The following is a 12,039-nucleotide window of genomic DNA, read 5'->3' as shown; positions in this document are numbered from 1 at the left end:
ATAGCCACAGTTGAAATGGGAAATGCTAAGAAGGATTTTCTCTTTTTTTACTGTAGAAAAATCACAAAAGTGCAATACATATGTTATGTAAGTAGAGCAAGTATTTATCTTATATGTGGGTTTTTTTCCCCCTGAGATAGTATGGCTGACAGCTCCTCTTTAAGGTATCAAAAGAAAAAACAAAAAAACATTTCATTTTAGAACATTGACAAAACAAACACAAAAAAGTATGACAATTACAAGTTTATTTATAACAAACCGCTCAATTACAAAAATACTAAGATCCCTTCAATACATGCCATATATGCAACAGTGAGTAAAGAATAATGAGGCAAAAAAGTCCAATTGCAATTGCCAGGATATAATAGTAAACATGACCACTGTCACAATGGTCTCTTGTATTGCATATTACCCCCCCCCCCCCCTCCATCCCTGAGTTTACAAATATACATATACACATATGACTATAGATCAGAATCTGACAGATTCTATATGCATATCTATTGGGCTATCACAGTATATTGCATCTTAAGCCCGGTAAGGTAGAGAAACGCTTATGTCTTGAAGGTTACTGTGATGGTTCCTTCTGGATGGTCCAGCAGTTTATGGATAATGGCTCATTTCACTCAGTTCTCAAGTGCAATAGGAATAAGGCATCTGACATTCTTAAAACAAAATACCATGCCAGCAATATACAGAGATAAAAGTCTCACCTACAATTGCAAATCTGCCATGCAACTTTACACATTTGTTTGCATGAATGTAGATTATGTCTTTCAGGCCTCTTGCACACTGCAAGCAATTCAGATTCAGATTCCGCTTTTTAATCAGTTTTTACCTCCGTTTCAGATTCAGATTTGCAGTGTGCAAGGAGCAAACTGCAAATCTGAATCTGAATCGGAAGTAAAAACAGATTAAAAAGCGGAATCTGAATCTGAATCGCGTGCAGTGTGCAAGAGGCCTCACAGTGGAGTGAGTCTTATGGAATGGCGAGGTGAGAATCCTGGCCACCATTTTTGCTATCTGCTTAAGTCCCTTGAGGTCCTGCTTCCTAGTGTCCTTTGTTCAAGACTCAAGCGGCTAAAAAAAGGGTGATCAAGTGCCTCACGCAATGTGATCCTCAGTGTGGGGCTATAGTCCAGCATCTTCTGTAGGAGGTCAAACAGCTCGGAATGCTCACAGGACTCTTCAGTCTTATAGGTCTGTCAGAAATAATCCACATAAAGCAAATTAATACTATACAAGCAGACAAAAAGATCACTATGAATTTTTAAGAGATTGGGCAATCCAGAGAAGCCTACCAAGACAATATACAAATGCTTTTCGTAACACCTGTTACAGAAGCACTATATCCAGAAAAACCCTCGCAGGTGAGATTTTGTTCCCAGGGAAATTAGCCTATCACAGCAAGCCAAAAATATACCAACCGGAACTCAACCAGTCTACAGGAACTGGATGCATGGAAAATAAGTAAGTTGTATGACAAATGGTCAGTAGCTTCAGGATACAGGTTGTTGAATTATCAGAGGACAAAGAGTTGAACTCATGACTTTCCCAGTGCTGCACTCACTGTAGTCAGCAGCTTGACTGTTTGCTGTGGTGTGGTATAGAGCACAGCTTTATCTGCCAAAAATTATTTCTTTGAAATAATCAACGACCAAACTCCATGTTTTTACTCAAGTAATGTATATATATTTTCTATTACAATATACTGTACATTAAAGTGAACCTCCGGTCAACAAATACATTCTTGCCTAAAAAGAGGTAAGCCTCTGGATCCTGTAGAGGCTTCCCGTGTACTCCTCCCTGCTGCTTACTGGTACCCTCTGCCCTCTGGAAGATCTGGGCCAGGCTTCTCTTCATGCACGAGTGCGCTGCACCTGCGTAAACACGGCTGCACCTGGGAAGTAGCACTTAGCTGCTTGTGCATGAAGAGGAGCGCCCTTCAAACCAACAAGCTGTTGTCTGATTTCTTAGGGAAAAGGAGGAAGGGGGGGGGGGGGGTGTCCATGAGGTGGTGGATCCAGACGCTTCCCACGTCGTCAGGTGTTTTTTGACCCAAGGTTCGCCTCGGCTGCACTTTAAATAATCAATTAGCTAGAAATAGGAAAGTATCCACCTACCCGTAAAGGATGACAGTTCTTGCTAACATATCGACCATCTGCACTATTCGTATCCCAGATCAAGGAGCCATTCTGAAAGTACTTTTGTTTTCTGAAAAATACATATACAATGGTCGGTTTAAAAAAAAAACAAAAAAAGACTAATATGAAGATATGTGTAAACAGTTTAGATTAAATACCCAGCACCAAGATGTTACCAGAGTGACTGAGCATTGGCTATTACCATCTTTTGATTATGCCTCAGTTTGCCACAATGACTTGTCTGCCCATGCAGCATGTGTAAACCGTAGCAGTCATTGGACCTCTGGACTATGTGGGAAGGGGTGAAGCTGGAGCTGTGGCAGGAATTGAGAGGCTAGTAAATGGATGGATGGATGGATGGATGGATGGATGGATGGATGGATGGATGAATTAGACAAAACCTCCTGCAGGTATATATAATGAATTTTTTAATTTTCAGCTTTTTCAGGGTGGCGCCCCAAGCAATCAGGAAAGCACTCTATGGCCTAGTGCACACCAGAGCGTTTCCGCTGCGGTTTGCGATCCTCCTGCGGGTGCGGATCCGCTAGGGTAATGTATTTCAATGGGCTGGTGCACACCAGAGCGGGAGGCGTTTTGCAGAAACGCATACTCCCGGGCTGCAGCAGATTTTGGATTGCGGATGCGTTTCTGCCTCAATGTTAAGTATAGGAAAAACGCAAACCGCTCTGAAAAACGGCACTTCAGAGCGGTTTGCCAGGCGTTTTTTGTTACAGTAGCTGTTCAGTAACAGCTTTACTGTAACAATACAGGAAATCTACTACACCAAAACCGCTACACAAAACCGCAAAACGCTAGCTGAAACGCTACAGAAAAAGAAGAAAAAGCGTTTCAAAATCTGCTAGCATTTTGCGGATCTGCTAGCGGTTTTTGGTGTGCACCAGGCCTATATGCAGACAGGATAGGCTGTTTTTGGAAACGCGCAATGCAAGCCAAATGCCACTCTGAATTCATTTTAAACAAGAACTAACACTGCTCCATAAACTTCAACCCCTGCATTTAAGATTTGTTCAAACTGCTACAGAAGCGCAGATCAAACACACCTCCCAAAAATATATACAAGTTAGGAAACACTAATCTTATAATCTAGCAAGTGTACCTTGCTCAAATGACTGAGCAGACCAATGTCCAAGCCCATTGTTTCCCACCCCACCCCTGCTGAAAGCCATTTTATTGTGTGTTCCACCATTGTCCCTCCTCCCCCTCCACAGCTACAGAATATGTTCAGAGGCTATTTAGCTCAGAGGAGTTTCCCAAAGGATCAAGTCCCAATCCCTATGGGCAATAATAATCTTCATGGGTGTGTACACACCTCTATTTGGCATATAATACAAAGGTGGCCAAGAGTTTTTTTGCAGTGATTTGACTAGCAGAATTAGGTCCAATGGGCCTGCCTCATTTAGGAACCCTTGTCTCCTGCTCCTCCAGGACTTGTCCTGAGCCTTTCACCTCAGCATGCACGGTGACCAGCTGTTTCCCCTCTGCCCTAATTAACGCTTTTGATCATTTTAGCACAATCTTACACACAAGGTTATGTGCCATGGTGCCTCACAGAGCTAAAATGGGCAATAATTCCTTCTGTCTGTAAGCTGAAGGAACTATTTTAGCTCTGATTTTGAGGCTTTTTTAAAAAAAAAAACAGACATCTGTATGCTTTGAGTCCTATGGGGGGGGGGGGGGGGAGGGGGGGGGAAGCACTTTACAAATGTTAATATTGTAAAGTATTAGTTTGGAGGCAGGACATTTTTTTTTTTTGCTGCTTGGTCTGCTTGGCGGCCTTTTTTCACTATTAAAAAGTTATGTAAAGTATATAAAACTCAATCTACAATATGGATCAATAATTTAAGAAAAAAGAAAAACACTAGTTGCATGATACGATGTTCTAGTAATCTCTTCTCTAACCTCTTTCTGTTCCAGATATTAGTGACCACCATTTTTATCTAAGTGCTTTTTATTGGGTTATGCTGCCCTCTGGACTATTGGTTAGAGGTCCCCTGGCATCCTCCTGGCTCCTCTTCCATCCCGCTGGCGGCTCCGTTATTCAGCGACTATGGCCTGAAGTTGCCAGTACGCGTAGCCGCCGCTCACGCTACGAGTCATCATGCCGGCCAACACATGCATAAGATTCTAACGCCGGCTGCCGTGATGCAGTGTAGTGGCCGTGAGGACGCATAGCGTGCGCAGCAGAGATTCGTACTGGCAACTTCAGGCTGAAGTCGCCAATTAATGGAGCCGCCAGTGGGACCGGGAGAGGAGCCAGGATGACCTCGCGGCCTACGGTGGGGCTGGAGGAAGCCCCAGGTAAGTGCAAATTGAGATTTTAAAACCCGCTCATGGTCCCTTTAACATTCACAGCGCTTCAGAATCAGAACAATCAGAATCACGGCCATCACTTTCCACAAGAAAATCTAACCCCCCCCCCAAAAAAAGACAAAAAACAAAAACCTTTTCCTTACTTGGTTTTATAGATCATGCGTCGAGGTAAAGGTCCAAGAATTCTCTCCATCATAACCAAATGCTCAATATTATCATGGGTCTGTGGATACAGAAGACATTGTTAATTACTGAAGCACACACACACACACTTACCGGTTTTCCTCTGTTTTCACCTTATCTATGTTACATTTTTAAGCTCCCAAAGAGCAAAAATATAATTAAAGTAAGAAGGTGCACGCCAAGAACAGCATGCAATTTTCCGACGACTGACGACACCATCCACCGCCTCGCCACTATGTCCTCCCCAATGCCTGCTGTGCCAAAATGTATGTGGCTGTGGCTGGATGGTGTAATGGTTAAGGGCTCTGCCTCTGACACAGGAGACCAGGGTTCGAATCTCGACTCTGCCTGTTCAGTAAGCCAGCACCTATTCAGTAAGAGACCTCAGGCAAGTTTCCCTAACACCGCTACTGCCTATAGAGCGCCCTAGTAGCTGCAGCTCTGGCGCTTTGAGTCCGCCAGGAGAAAAGCTCGATATGTCATTTGTCTTGTATACATTACCTGTCCGCGTCCCCCACTGCTCCGGGCGCATTCTCCTCTTCTGCATACACATGTCCCATGTGGTTTCCTGGTAAGGGCACACGTGATGTCACACACGCGCCCTTACTAGGAAACCACGTGGGGCGCGTGTGTATGCAGAAGAGGAGAATGCGCCCGGAGCAGCGAGGGACAGGCAAAGGCCGCAGACAGGTATGCACTTTGGCACGGCGGGCATTAGGGGGGCACAGAGGAGAGACAGCACACATGGCCAATTCCAGATCCATTTCAGCATGAAATTGATTGGCAATTGGCCTGATTCGATAAGAGAGATTTGTCTCTTGGTCAAATCTGCCCATACATCGCTAGATGTATGGCTACCTTTAGTTTCCAAGCTGAAGTCAAATTTTAAATGGAGTTTCTCCTTGTCAAGGCTCTCACCAAGAGCTCTACTGTGGTAAGGTTCAAAGTGACCCTGAAGTGAGGGATATAAAGGCTGCCATATGTACTTCCTTATAAACAAAGCCAGTAAGCAGGTCCCTTTGACACCAGTGTGTGAAGCACACACCTGAAAGAGGCATCCAACTAGCATGGTCAAACTTTGGTTAGAGCATCGGACCCTTTCTTACAGAATCAGCGCTGCACCAGATTGATCCTTCCTAAGGAATGGATGTATTTTGTGGCATTCACCCAAACGGGGAGAAGAAAGTTGGTGGTTATAAACACTGTATGGAACACACTTTTAGAATTGGTGACCTTAACTCACAAGGTATCCAAACACACTTAATGGACATAATGGTGGCCATAAATGGTACAATAAAAACGTTTGATTATCCTGTTTATTTGATCTAAATGATCGAATCGAATGAAAGTTGAAAATATTTTTTTTCGATCAAGAAATTCGAACGATTATCCCGTTTTTGAGAAAAATCAGATCGGACATGCTGAAAAAAATCTTTATATTCTAACGGAATAATCGAACTAAATTATCTAACGTATATACTCGAATCCAAATCGATCCCCTGTATAAGTCGACCCCCCAAATTTGACCCTCACAAGGTGGATTTTTTCAATTATTCAAGTATAAGTCTATATGTAATTATATGTAAGCCAGCCAGGTATGTGCCTCCAGTATAGGTAGCCAGTATTGTTACCCCAGTATAGGCTAGGCAGGTAGGTGCATCCAGTGTATGTAGCAAGGTAGTTGCCCCCAGTATAGGTAGGCAGCCAGGTATAGTTGCCCCCAGCATAGGTAGGCAGCCAGGTATAGTTGCCCCTAGCATAGGTAGGTAGCCAGTATAGTTGCCCCTAGCATAGGTAGGTAGCCAGTATAGTTGCCCCTAGCATAGGTAGGTAGCCAGTATAGTTGCCCCTAGCATAGGTAGGTAGCCAGTATAGTTCCCCCTAGCATAGGTAGGTAGCCAGTATAGTTGCCCCTAGCATAGGTAGGTAGCCAGTATAGTTGCCCCTAGCATAGGTAGGTAGCCAGTATAGTTGCCCCTAGCATAGGTAGGTAGCCAGTATAGTTGCCCCTAGCATAGGTAGGTAGCCAGTATAGTTGCCCCCAGTATAGGAAGGTAGCCAGTATAGTTGCCTCTTGCATAGGTAGGTAGCCAGTATAGTTGCCCCTAGCATAGGTAAGTTAGCCAGTACAGGTGCCCCCATGTATAGGCTGCAGCGGCGGGAGAGCGGGAATAGAGGCAAACATCTCACCTATCTTCCATCTACTTCCTCTCCCAGGCATCCCATGCGCTGATACCAGCGTCTCCTGTGATGACATCACAGGAGACGCTGGTATCAACACAAGGGGATGCGTGGTAGATGGAAGATAGAGGCTGTGGAAGGTGCGAGGTTTGCCTCCATGCTGCCCGCTCTCCCCGCTGCTGCAGCTGTCAGTTACCACATCCACCGCTGGGCGCAGTCTTCTCGCTTCTCCTCCACTCGCGCTGTAACTTCCGCTCCCGACGTCATGTGACATCGGGAGCCGGACCATCTCCGAAGGGGGTAGACTGTGCGAGCGAGGGAAAAGAGAAGACACTGCGCCCAGCGATGGATGGTGAGTAACCCCTCCACACACACACCCCACACCCCCACCCAGGCTGTAAGTCGCAAAATTTAGGACTATGCGACTATAAGTCGACCCCTCCACTTTTGTACTTTGGGTCAGTCCTAAATTTTGCGACTTCTAGTAGAGTATATACGGTAATCGAAAAAAATTGAAAAATTTTACAATGTATGGCCACCATAACAGAGACAACCATTATGACCCAATAAAAGTACCATTGTCAGAATTCTAGCGGTTTTATTTATGCAGGAAAAACTGTCATATGTGTATGTATATATAAACATTAATAATCAATACAGTCCTTCTCTTTGATTCATTAATAATCAATACAGTCCAAAGGCGAGTCAGTTCCTTTCTGAAAGTTTGTACACAGAAAATGAGTCCGACCAGAAAAGAACATGTGCACAGCAATTTATGGACCACACTTCCAAGAAGTGATAACATATTTTTAATAAAGGCCAAGCTCATAGGAGAGGTAGAGCAGCCAATGGAATTATTGCTTCGTGATACGTTTACACCGGTACATCAGCAGAGCGTTGCAGTCTGTCAGAATAACGCACAGCATTATATTGAAAGCATACTTCCAAAGTAAACAAACTTACACAAGGATGGCAAGTGCACATTACCAAACAGCACCTGGCTTGGAAATGGTCTGCAGGGAAAGCCTGTTGGTAAAATTTAAAAGGCTCCGTAAGTGCAAATGCATCTACAGTATCAGAACTAGTGTGGGCTGAAACAGATTACATTATCTGTTCTAGTGACAGCAGTTTCCCATTATAATTCAATTATATGTTAGCAGGCGTGCCGCGTGTAACGCATTTCAGCTCCTCTCACCAAAACCAATGCCCAGGCATTCAGTGTGTGGTAATTAGCTCTTACCATCCTAGTGTTAGTTTAGCTTCGAGTAGCTGTGGGTTATTTTCCCAGGTGGTGAGAGCACTTGGGGTGCTGCCTATGCCAACCTCTACCCCCTCCCCCCCCCCCTTTAGGGGTGTAGATTTACTGTGGTGGTCCCAGGCAGTATGAGTGTTGGGATGCTGCCTGTATTGCTCCCGCCCATTTGGAAGCCCAGAGCACTCTAAAGGTGATGTAGCTCTCAATTCCCATAGCAGATGTTAGGAGGGGGCAGGAGATAGCTTGCATGCGGTGTCCATGCTAACACGTAATTGCATTATCTCGTTAAACTGATGTCTGTAGGATAGAAGAGACTGTAGTCTGTTTCAGCCCTTGCTAGTTCTGGTACTGCATTTGAACTTCCTGTACCTTTTAAATTTGCCCGACGTGCTTTCCCTTCAGACCATTTCCAAGCCAGGAGCTGCTTGGAAATGGTCTGCAGGGAATGAGAAAGCCCTCTAATGCAACCTTGTGTTAGAAGGCTTTCCCAGGTGGTAAGGGCACTTGGGGCTCCCAGACAGGTAGATTAGTCCAGGATCTCCATAGATCCCACATTACAGGGAATGAGAGTTCTGACTATAACCCCTACCATAGTCCACAGCAAACGCTGCATCAGTAACCTGAGATGCAATGCCCTGCCTAAAGGTGCCCATAGACCTAAAGATTCTGGGCAGATTCGACAAAGACAAATTTATCTCTAATCGAATCTGATTAGAGATAAAATATGTCTTTGTTGATTCTGCCCATACATTACAATTACAGGCCGATTTCTGTCAGATTTCGGCATGAAATCTTCAGGGAATTGGCTAAATCCGCCACTGTCCCCCAATGTATAAATGTCCCCCCCAGTGTGTGCATTTATACGTTACCTGTCCTGTAGCAGCCTCCGTGCGGTGCCTGTAACCTCCGGGTGGCTCTCCGTACGCGCTACTGGCGCTTAGCGTCTGCCGTCACATTTATACATTGGGGGGGGGGGGGGCACATTTATACATGGCGGCGGGGGTTTCGACGCTTGTTCCGAAATCGGCCGCCATACCGACGCACACCCCACCAACCAATTTCGGCCAGACATCTTGCGGCATGCGCGATTGACCATTTCGGGATGGAAATTGGTCGCTTTGTCGATCGGGCATGCACTTGGCAGCACCAATTTTCATCCAATTTGATTATAATAATCAAATTGGATGGTCGATTGGCCACCAAGTCGCCTGATGTATGGCCACCTTAAGGGCCAGTTCACATGGGCTTTCAGAGGCGTTGGTAGATGCTTTTCTGCTTTCTGGCAGAGACGCTTTTAGAATCTGTTACCGATGTTTTATCATTGCATTTTGAGCCCCCTAGGGGGACACAGATGTGGCAAACATGGCACATGCTACAGCATAGGATCGAGAGGGGCTTTTATGCAAATAGAGAAAAGCCGGTCCAGTGTATAAAAAGCGCTTCCAATCACTTGAATGGACAGCGTTTGAGCAACAAATGCCGGGTTTAACACCTGTGTGTAGAATACAGCACTGAACTGCTGAACCTGCACTGCTCCATCATATTCATTTGTTAAATAAAATTATGTGAATGTTGCCCCAAAAACACAACAACAAGAAAATGCATCCTCAGCAGTACCTGGAAGAGCGTGAAGCCAGTGTAATATTCAAACAGGATGCATCCTATGCTCCACACATCACAAGGCTGAGACCAACCCAGTTCTACAAGAAAAATAAAACAAAGGTGGAACTACATAAATATATATTTTTCATGCAACAACTCGATACATCTCAGTGCTGTACATAAAACTTTGCACAGATAACAGAAGCAGAGAAGAGGACCCTACTCATTCAAGCTTACAATCTCTCTATATAAATGGTATAGGCCAGAAGAAAAATTTAACTTGCCAAGAAAGCCGATGTGAAAAAAAATCTAGGGAGTCAAGAGCTGAGACATTAGGAACACTGAGGATAGCAGGAAGAGAGGAAGAACCACCACTGAAGGAAAATCACCAACAACACTTAACGTGACACTGAAGCAGAAAAAAAAGCCCCAAAAAACACTTATGATATAATGAATTGTATGTGTAGCACGGATCATTAATAAAACATTTTTAGTAGCAAAAAAAATAAAAATAAAAAATAAAATTCATTTGTATTTTTAGTTACCGTATATACTCGCATACAAGCCGAATTTTTGACCCCCAAAAAAGGGGTTAAAAGTTGGGGGGGGTCGGCTTGTATGCGAGTCTTCCCTGGTGGGTGGTCCGCGCCCCGCTCCCCCCCCCCTCCCCGCTCCCCCCGCGGCCGCCGCTGCTTTTACCTGCTTAGGCAGCGGCCGCTTCCTAATCCGCGTTCCTCTTCTGAAACTTTTCAGAGTGCATCACAGCAGCGCGCCCCCGGCGCTGCTGCTGTGACGATGCAGGGGCAGGAAAGAGCGGTTCCCTTGGTAACGGCGATACAGATCGCCGCTATAGGGAGCCGCGCTCTTTCCTGCACACTGCATCGTCACAGCAGCAGCGCCGGGCGCGCTGCTGTGATACACGCTGGAAGTTCAGAAGAGGAACGCGGATTAGGAAGCGGCCGCTGCCTAAGCAGGTAATAGCAGCGGCGGCCGCAGGGGGGAGGGGGGAGCGGGGGAGCACTACCTACCTATGCTGGGCACTATACTAGCTAAACTGGGCACTATACTGGCTAAACTGGGCACTATACTGGCTAAACTGGGGCACTTTACTAGCCATACTGGGGCACTATACTAGCTAAACTGGGCACTATACTAGCTAAACTGAGGCACTACCTACCCATACTGGGCGCTATACTGGCTATACTGGGCACTTTACTAGCTATACTGGGCACTATACTAGCTATACTGGACACTACCTACCTATACTGGGCACTATACTAGCTATACTGGGACACACTGGGGGGCTGCACCAATCCAGCATTTCCTACCCCCGGCTTATATGGGGGTCAATCATTTTCCCCTGTTTTTCAGGGAAAAGTTGGGGGGGGGGTCGGCTTATATGCGGGTTGGCTTATATGCGAGTATATACGGTATATGGCTTTAAAAAAAAATGCATCATTCTGTAATATTTCAGTTTATAAGCTACACTATGCATTTTAAACTATGAAACAGACTGGAGCTAATGAACCTTTAAACTTCTCTGCAGTAAAAGCTTATCTGAAGTTGTGTTTCATTGTTTGATGTACAAGTGCTTTAGAAAATAGCATTGCTCTGACTAAATTAGTTGGGAGAGCTCAGATAAGCGCTTTTGCCTAGAGAACAACTGAAGTTTCACTCTTCCTGTAATGCAAACATCATGAGACTCATATCTGTGAACTAATGTTCTATTTCTTCGCTGTACTACAGATACAGTCCTGGCCAAATGTTTTGAGACTGTCAAAAATATTAGTTTCAAAGTTTGCTGCTAAACTGCTTTTAGATCTTTGTTTCAGTTTATGTGAAGTACTGAAATATAATTATAAGCACTTCGTACTTTCAAAGGCTTTTATTGACAATTACATGAGATTTATGTAAAGAGTCAGTATTTGCAGTGTTGGCCCTTCTTTTTCAGGCCCTCTGCAATTCGACTGGGCATGCTTTCAATCAACTTCTGGGCTAAATCCTGACTTATAGCAACCCATTCTTTCATAAGAACTTCTTTGCGTTTCTCAGAATTAGTTGGTTTTTGTTTGTCCACCCGCCTCTTGAGGAATGACCACAAGTTCTCAATGGGATTAAGATCTGGGGAGTTTCCAGGCCACGGACCCAAAATTTCAACGTTTTAGTCTCCAAGCCACTTAGTTCTAACTTTTGCCTAATGACACGGTGCTCCATCATGCTGGAAAATGCATTGTTCTTCACCAAGCTGTTGTTGGAATGTTGGAAGAACTTGCTGTTGGAGGGTGTTTTGGTACCATTCTTTATTCATGGCTGTGTTTTTTAGCAAAATTGTGAGTAAGCCCA

General features: G+C 44.8%; 1 protein-coding gene across 2 annotated transcripts in view; it reads right to left on the bottom strand.

Annotated features, from left to right (window-relative positions):
- Positions 1-964: 964 nt before the first annotated feature.
- CLK3 (CDC like kinase 3) overlaps positions 965-12,039 on the bottom strand; it is a 48,661-nt gene continuing 37,586 nt past the window's right edge. For both annotated transcript variants that reach the window (XM_068272568.1, XM_068272567.1), the window contains 4 exons: positions 9,712-9,794; positions 4,619-4,698; positions 2,124-2,214; positions 965-1,202 (listed from right to left, as the gene is read on the bottom strand). In XM_068272568.1, the coding sequence (XP_068128669.1) occupies positions 1,020-1,202; positions 2,124-2,214; positions 4,619-4,698; positions 9,712-9,794 (437 nt within the window). In that variant the 3' untranslated portion in view covers positions 965-1,019. The remainder of the gene's footprint in view (positions 1,203-2,123; positions 2,215-4,618; positions 4,699-9,711; positions 9,795-12,039) is intronic.

Source organism: Hyperolius riggenbachi, chromosome 3 (genome assembly GCF_040937935.1).
Source record: "Hyperolius riggenbachi isolate aHypRig1 chromosome 3, aHypRig1.pri, whole genome shotgun sequence".
Lineage (NCBI taxonomy): Eukaryota > Metazoa > Chordata > Amphibia > Anura > Hyperoliidae > Hyperolius > Hyperolius riggenbachi.
This window is presented reverse-complemented; position numbering and strand designations above follow the sequence as displayed.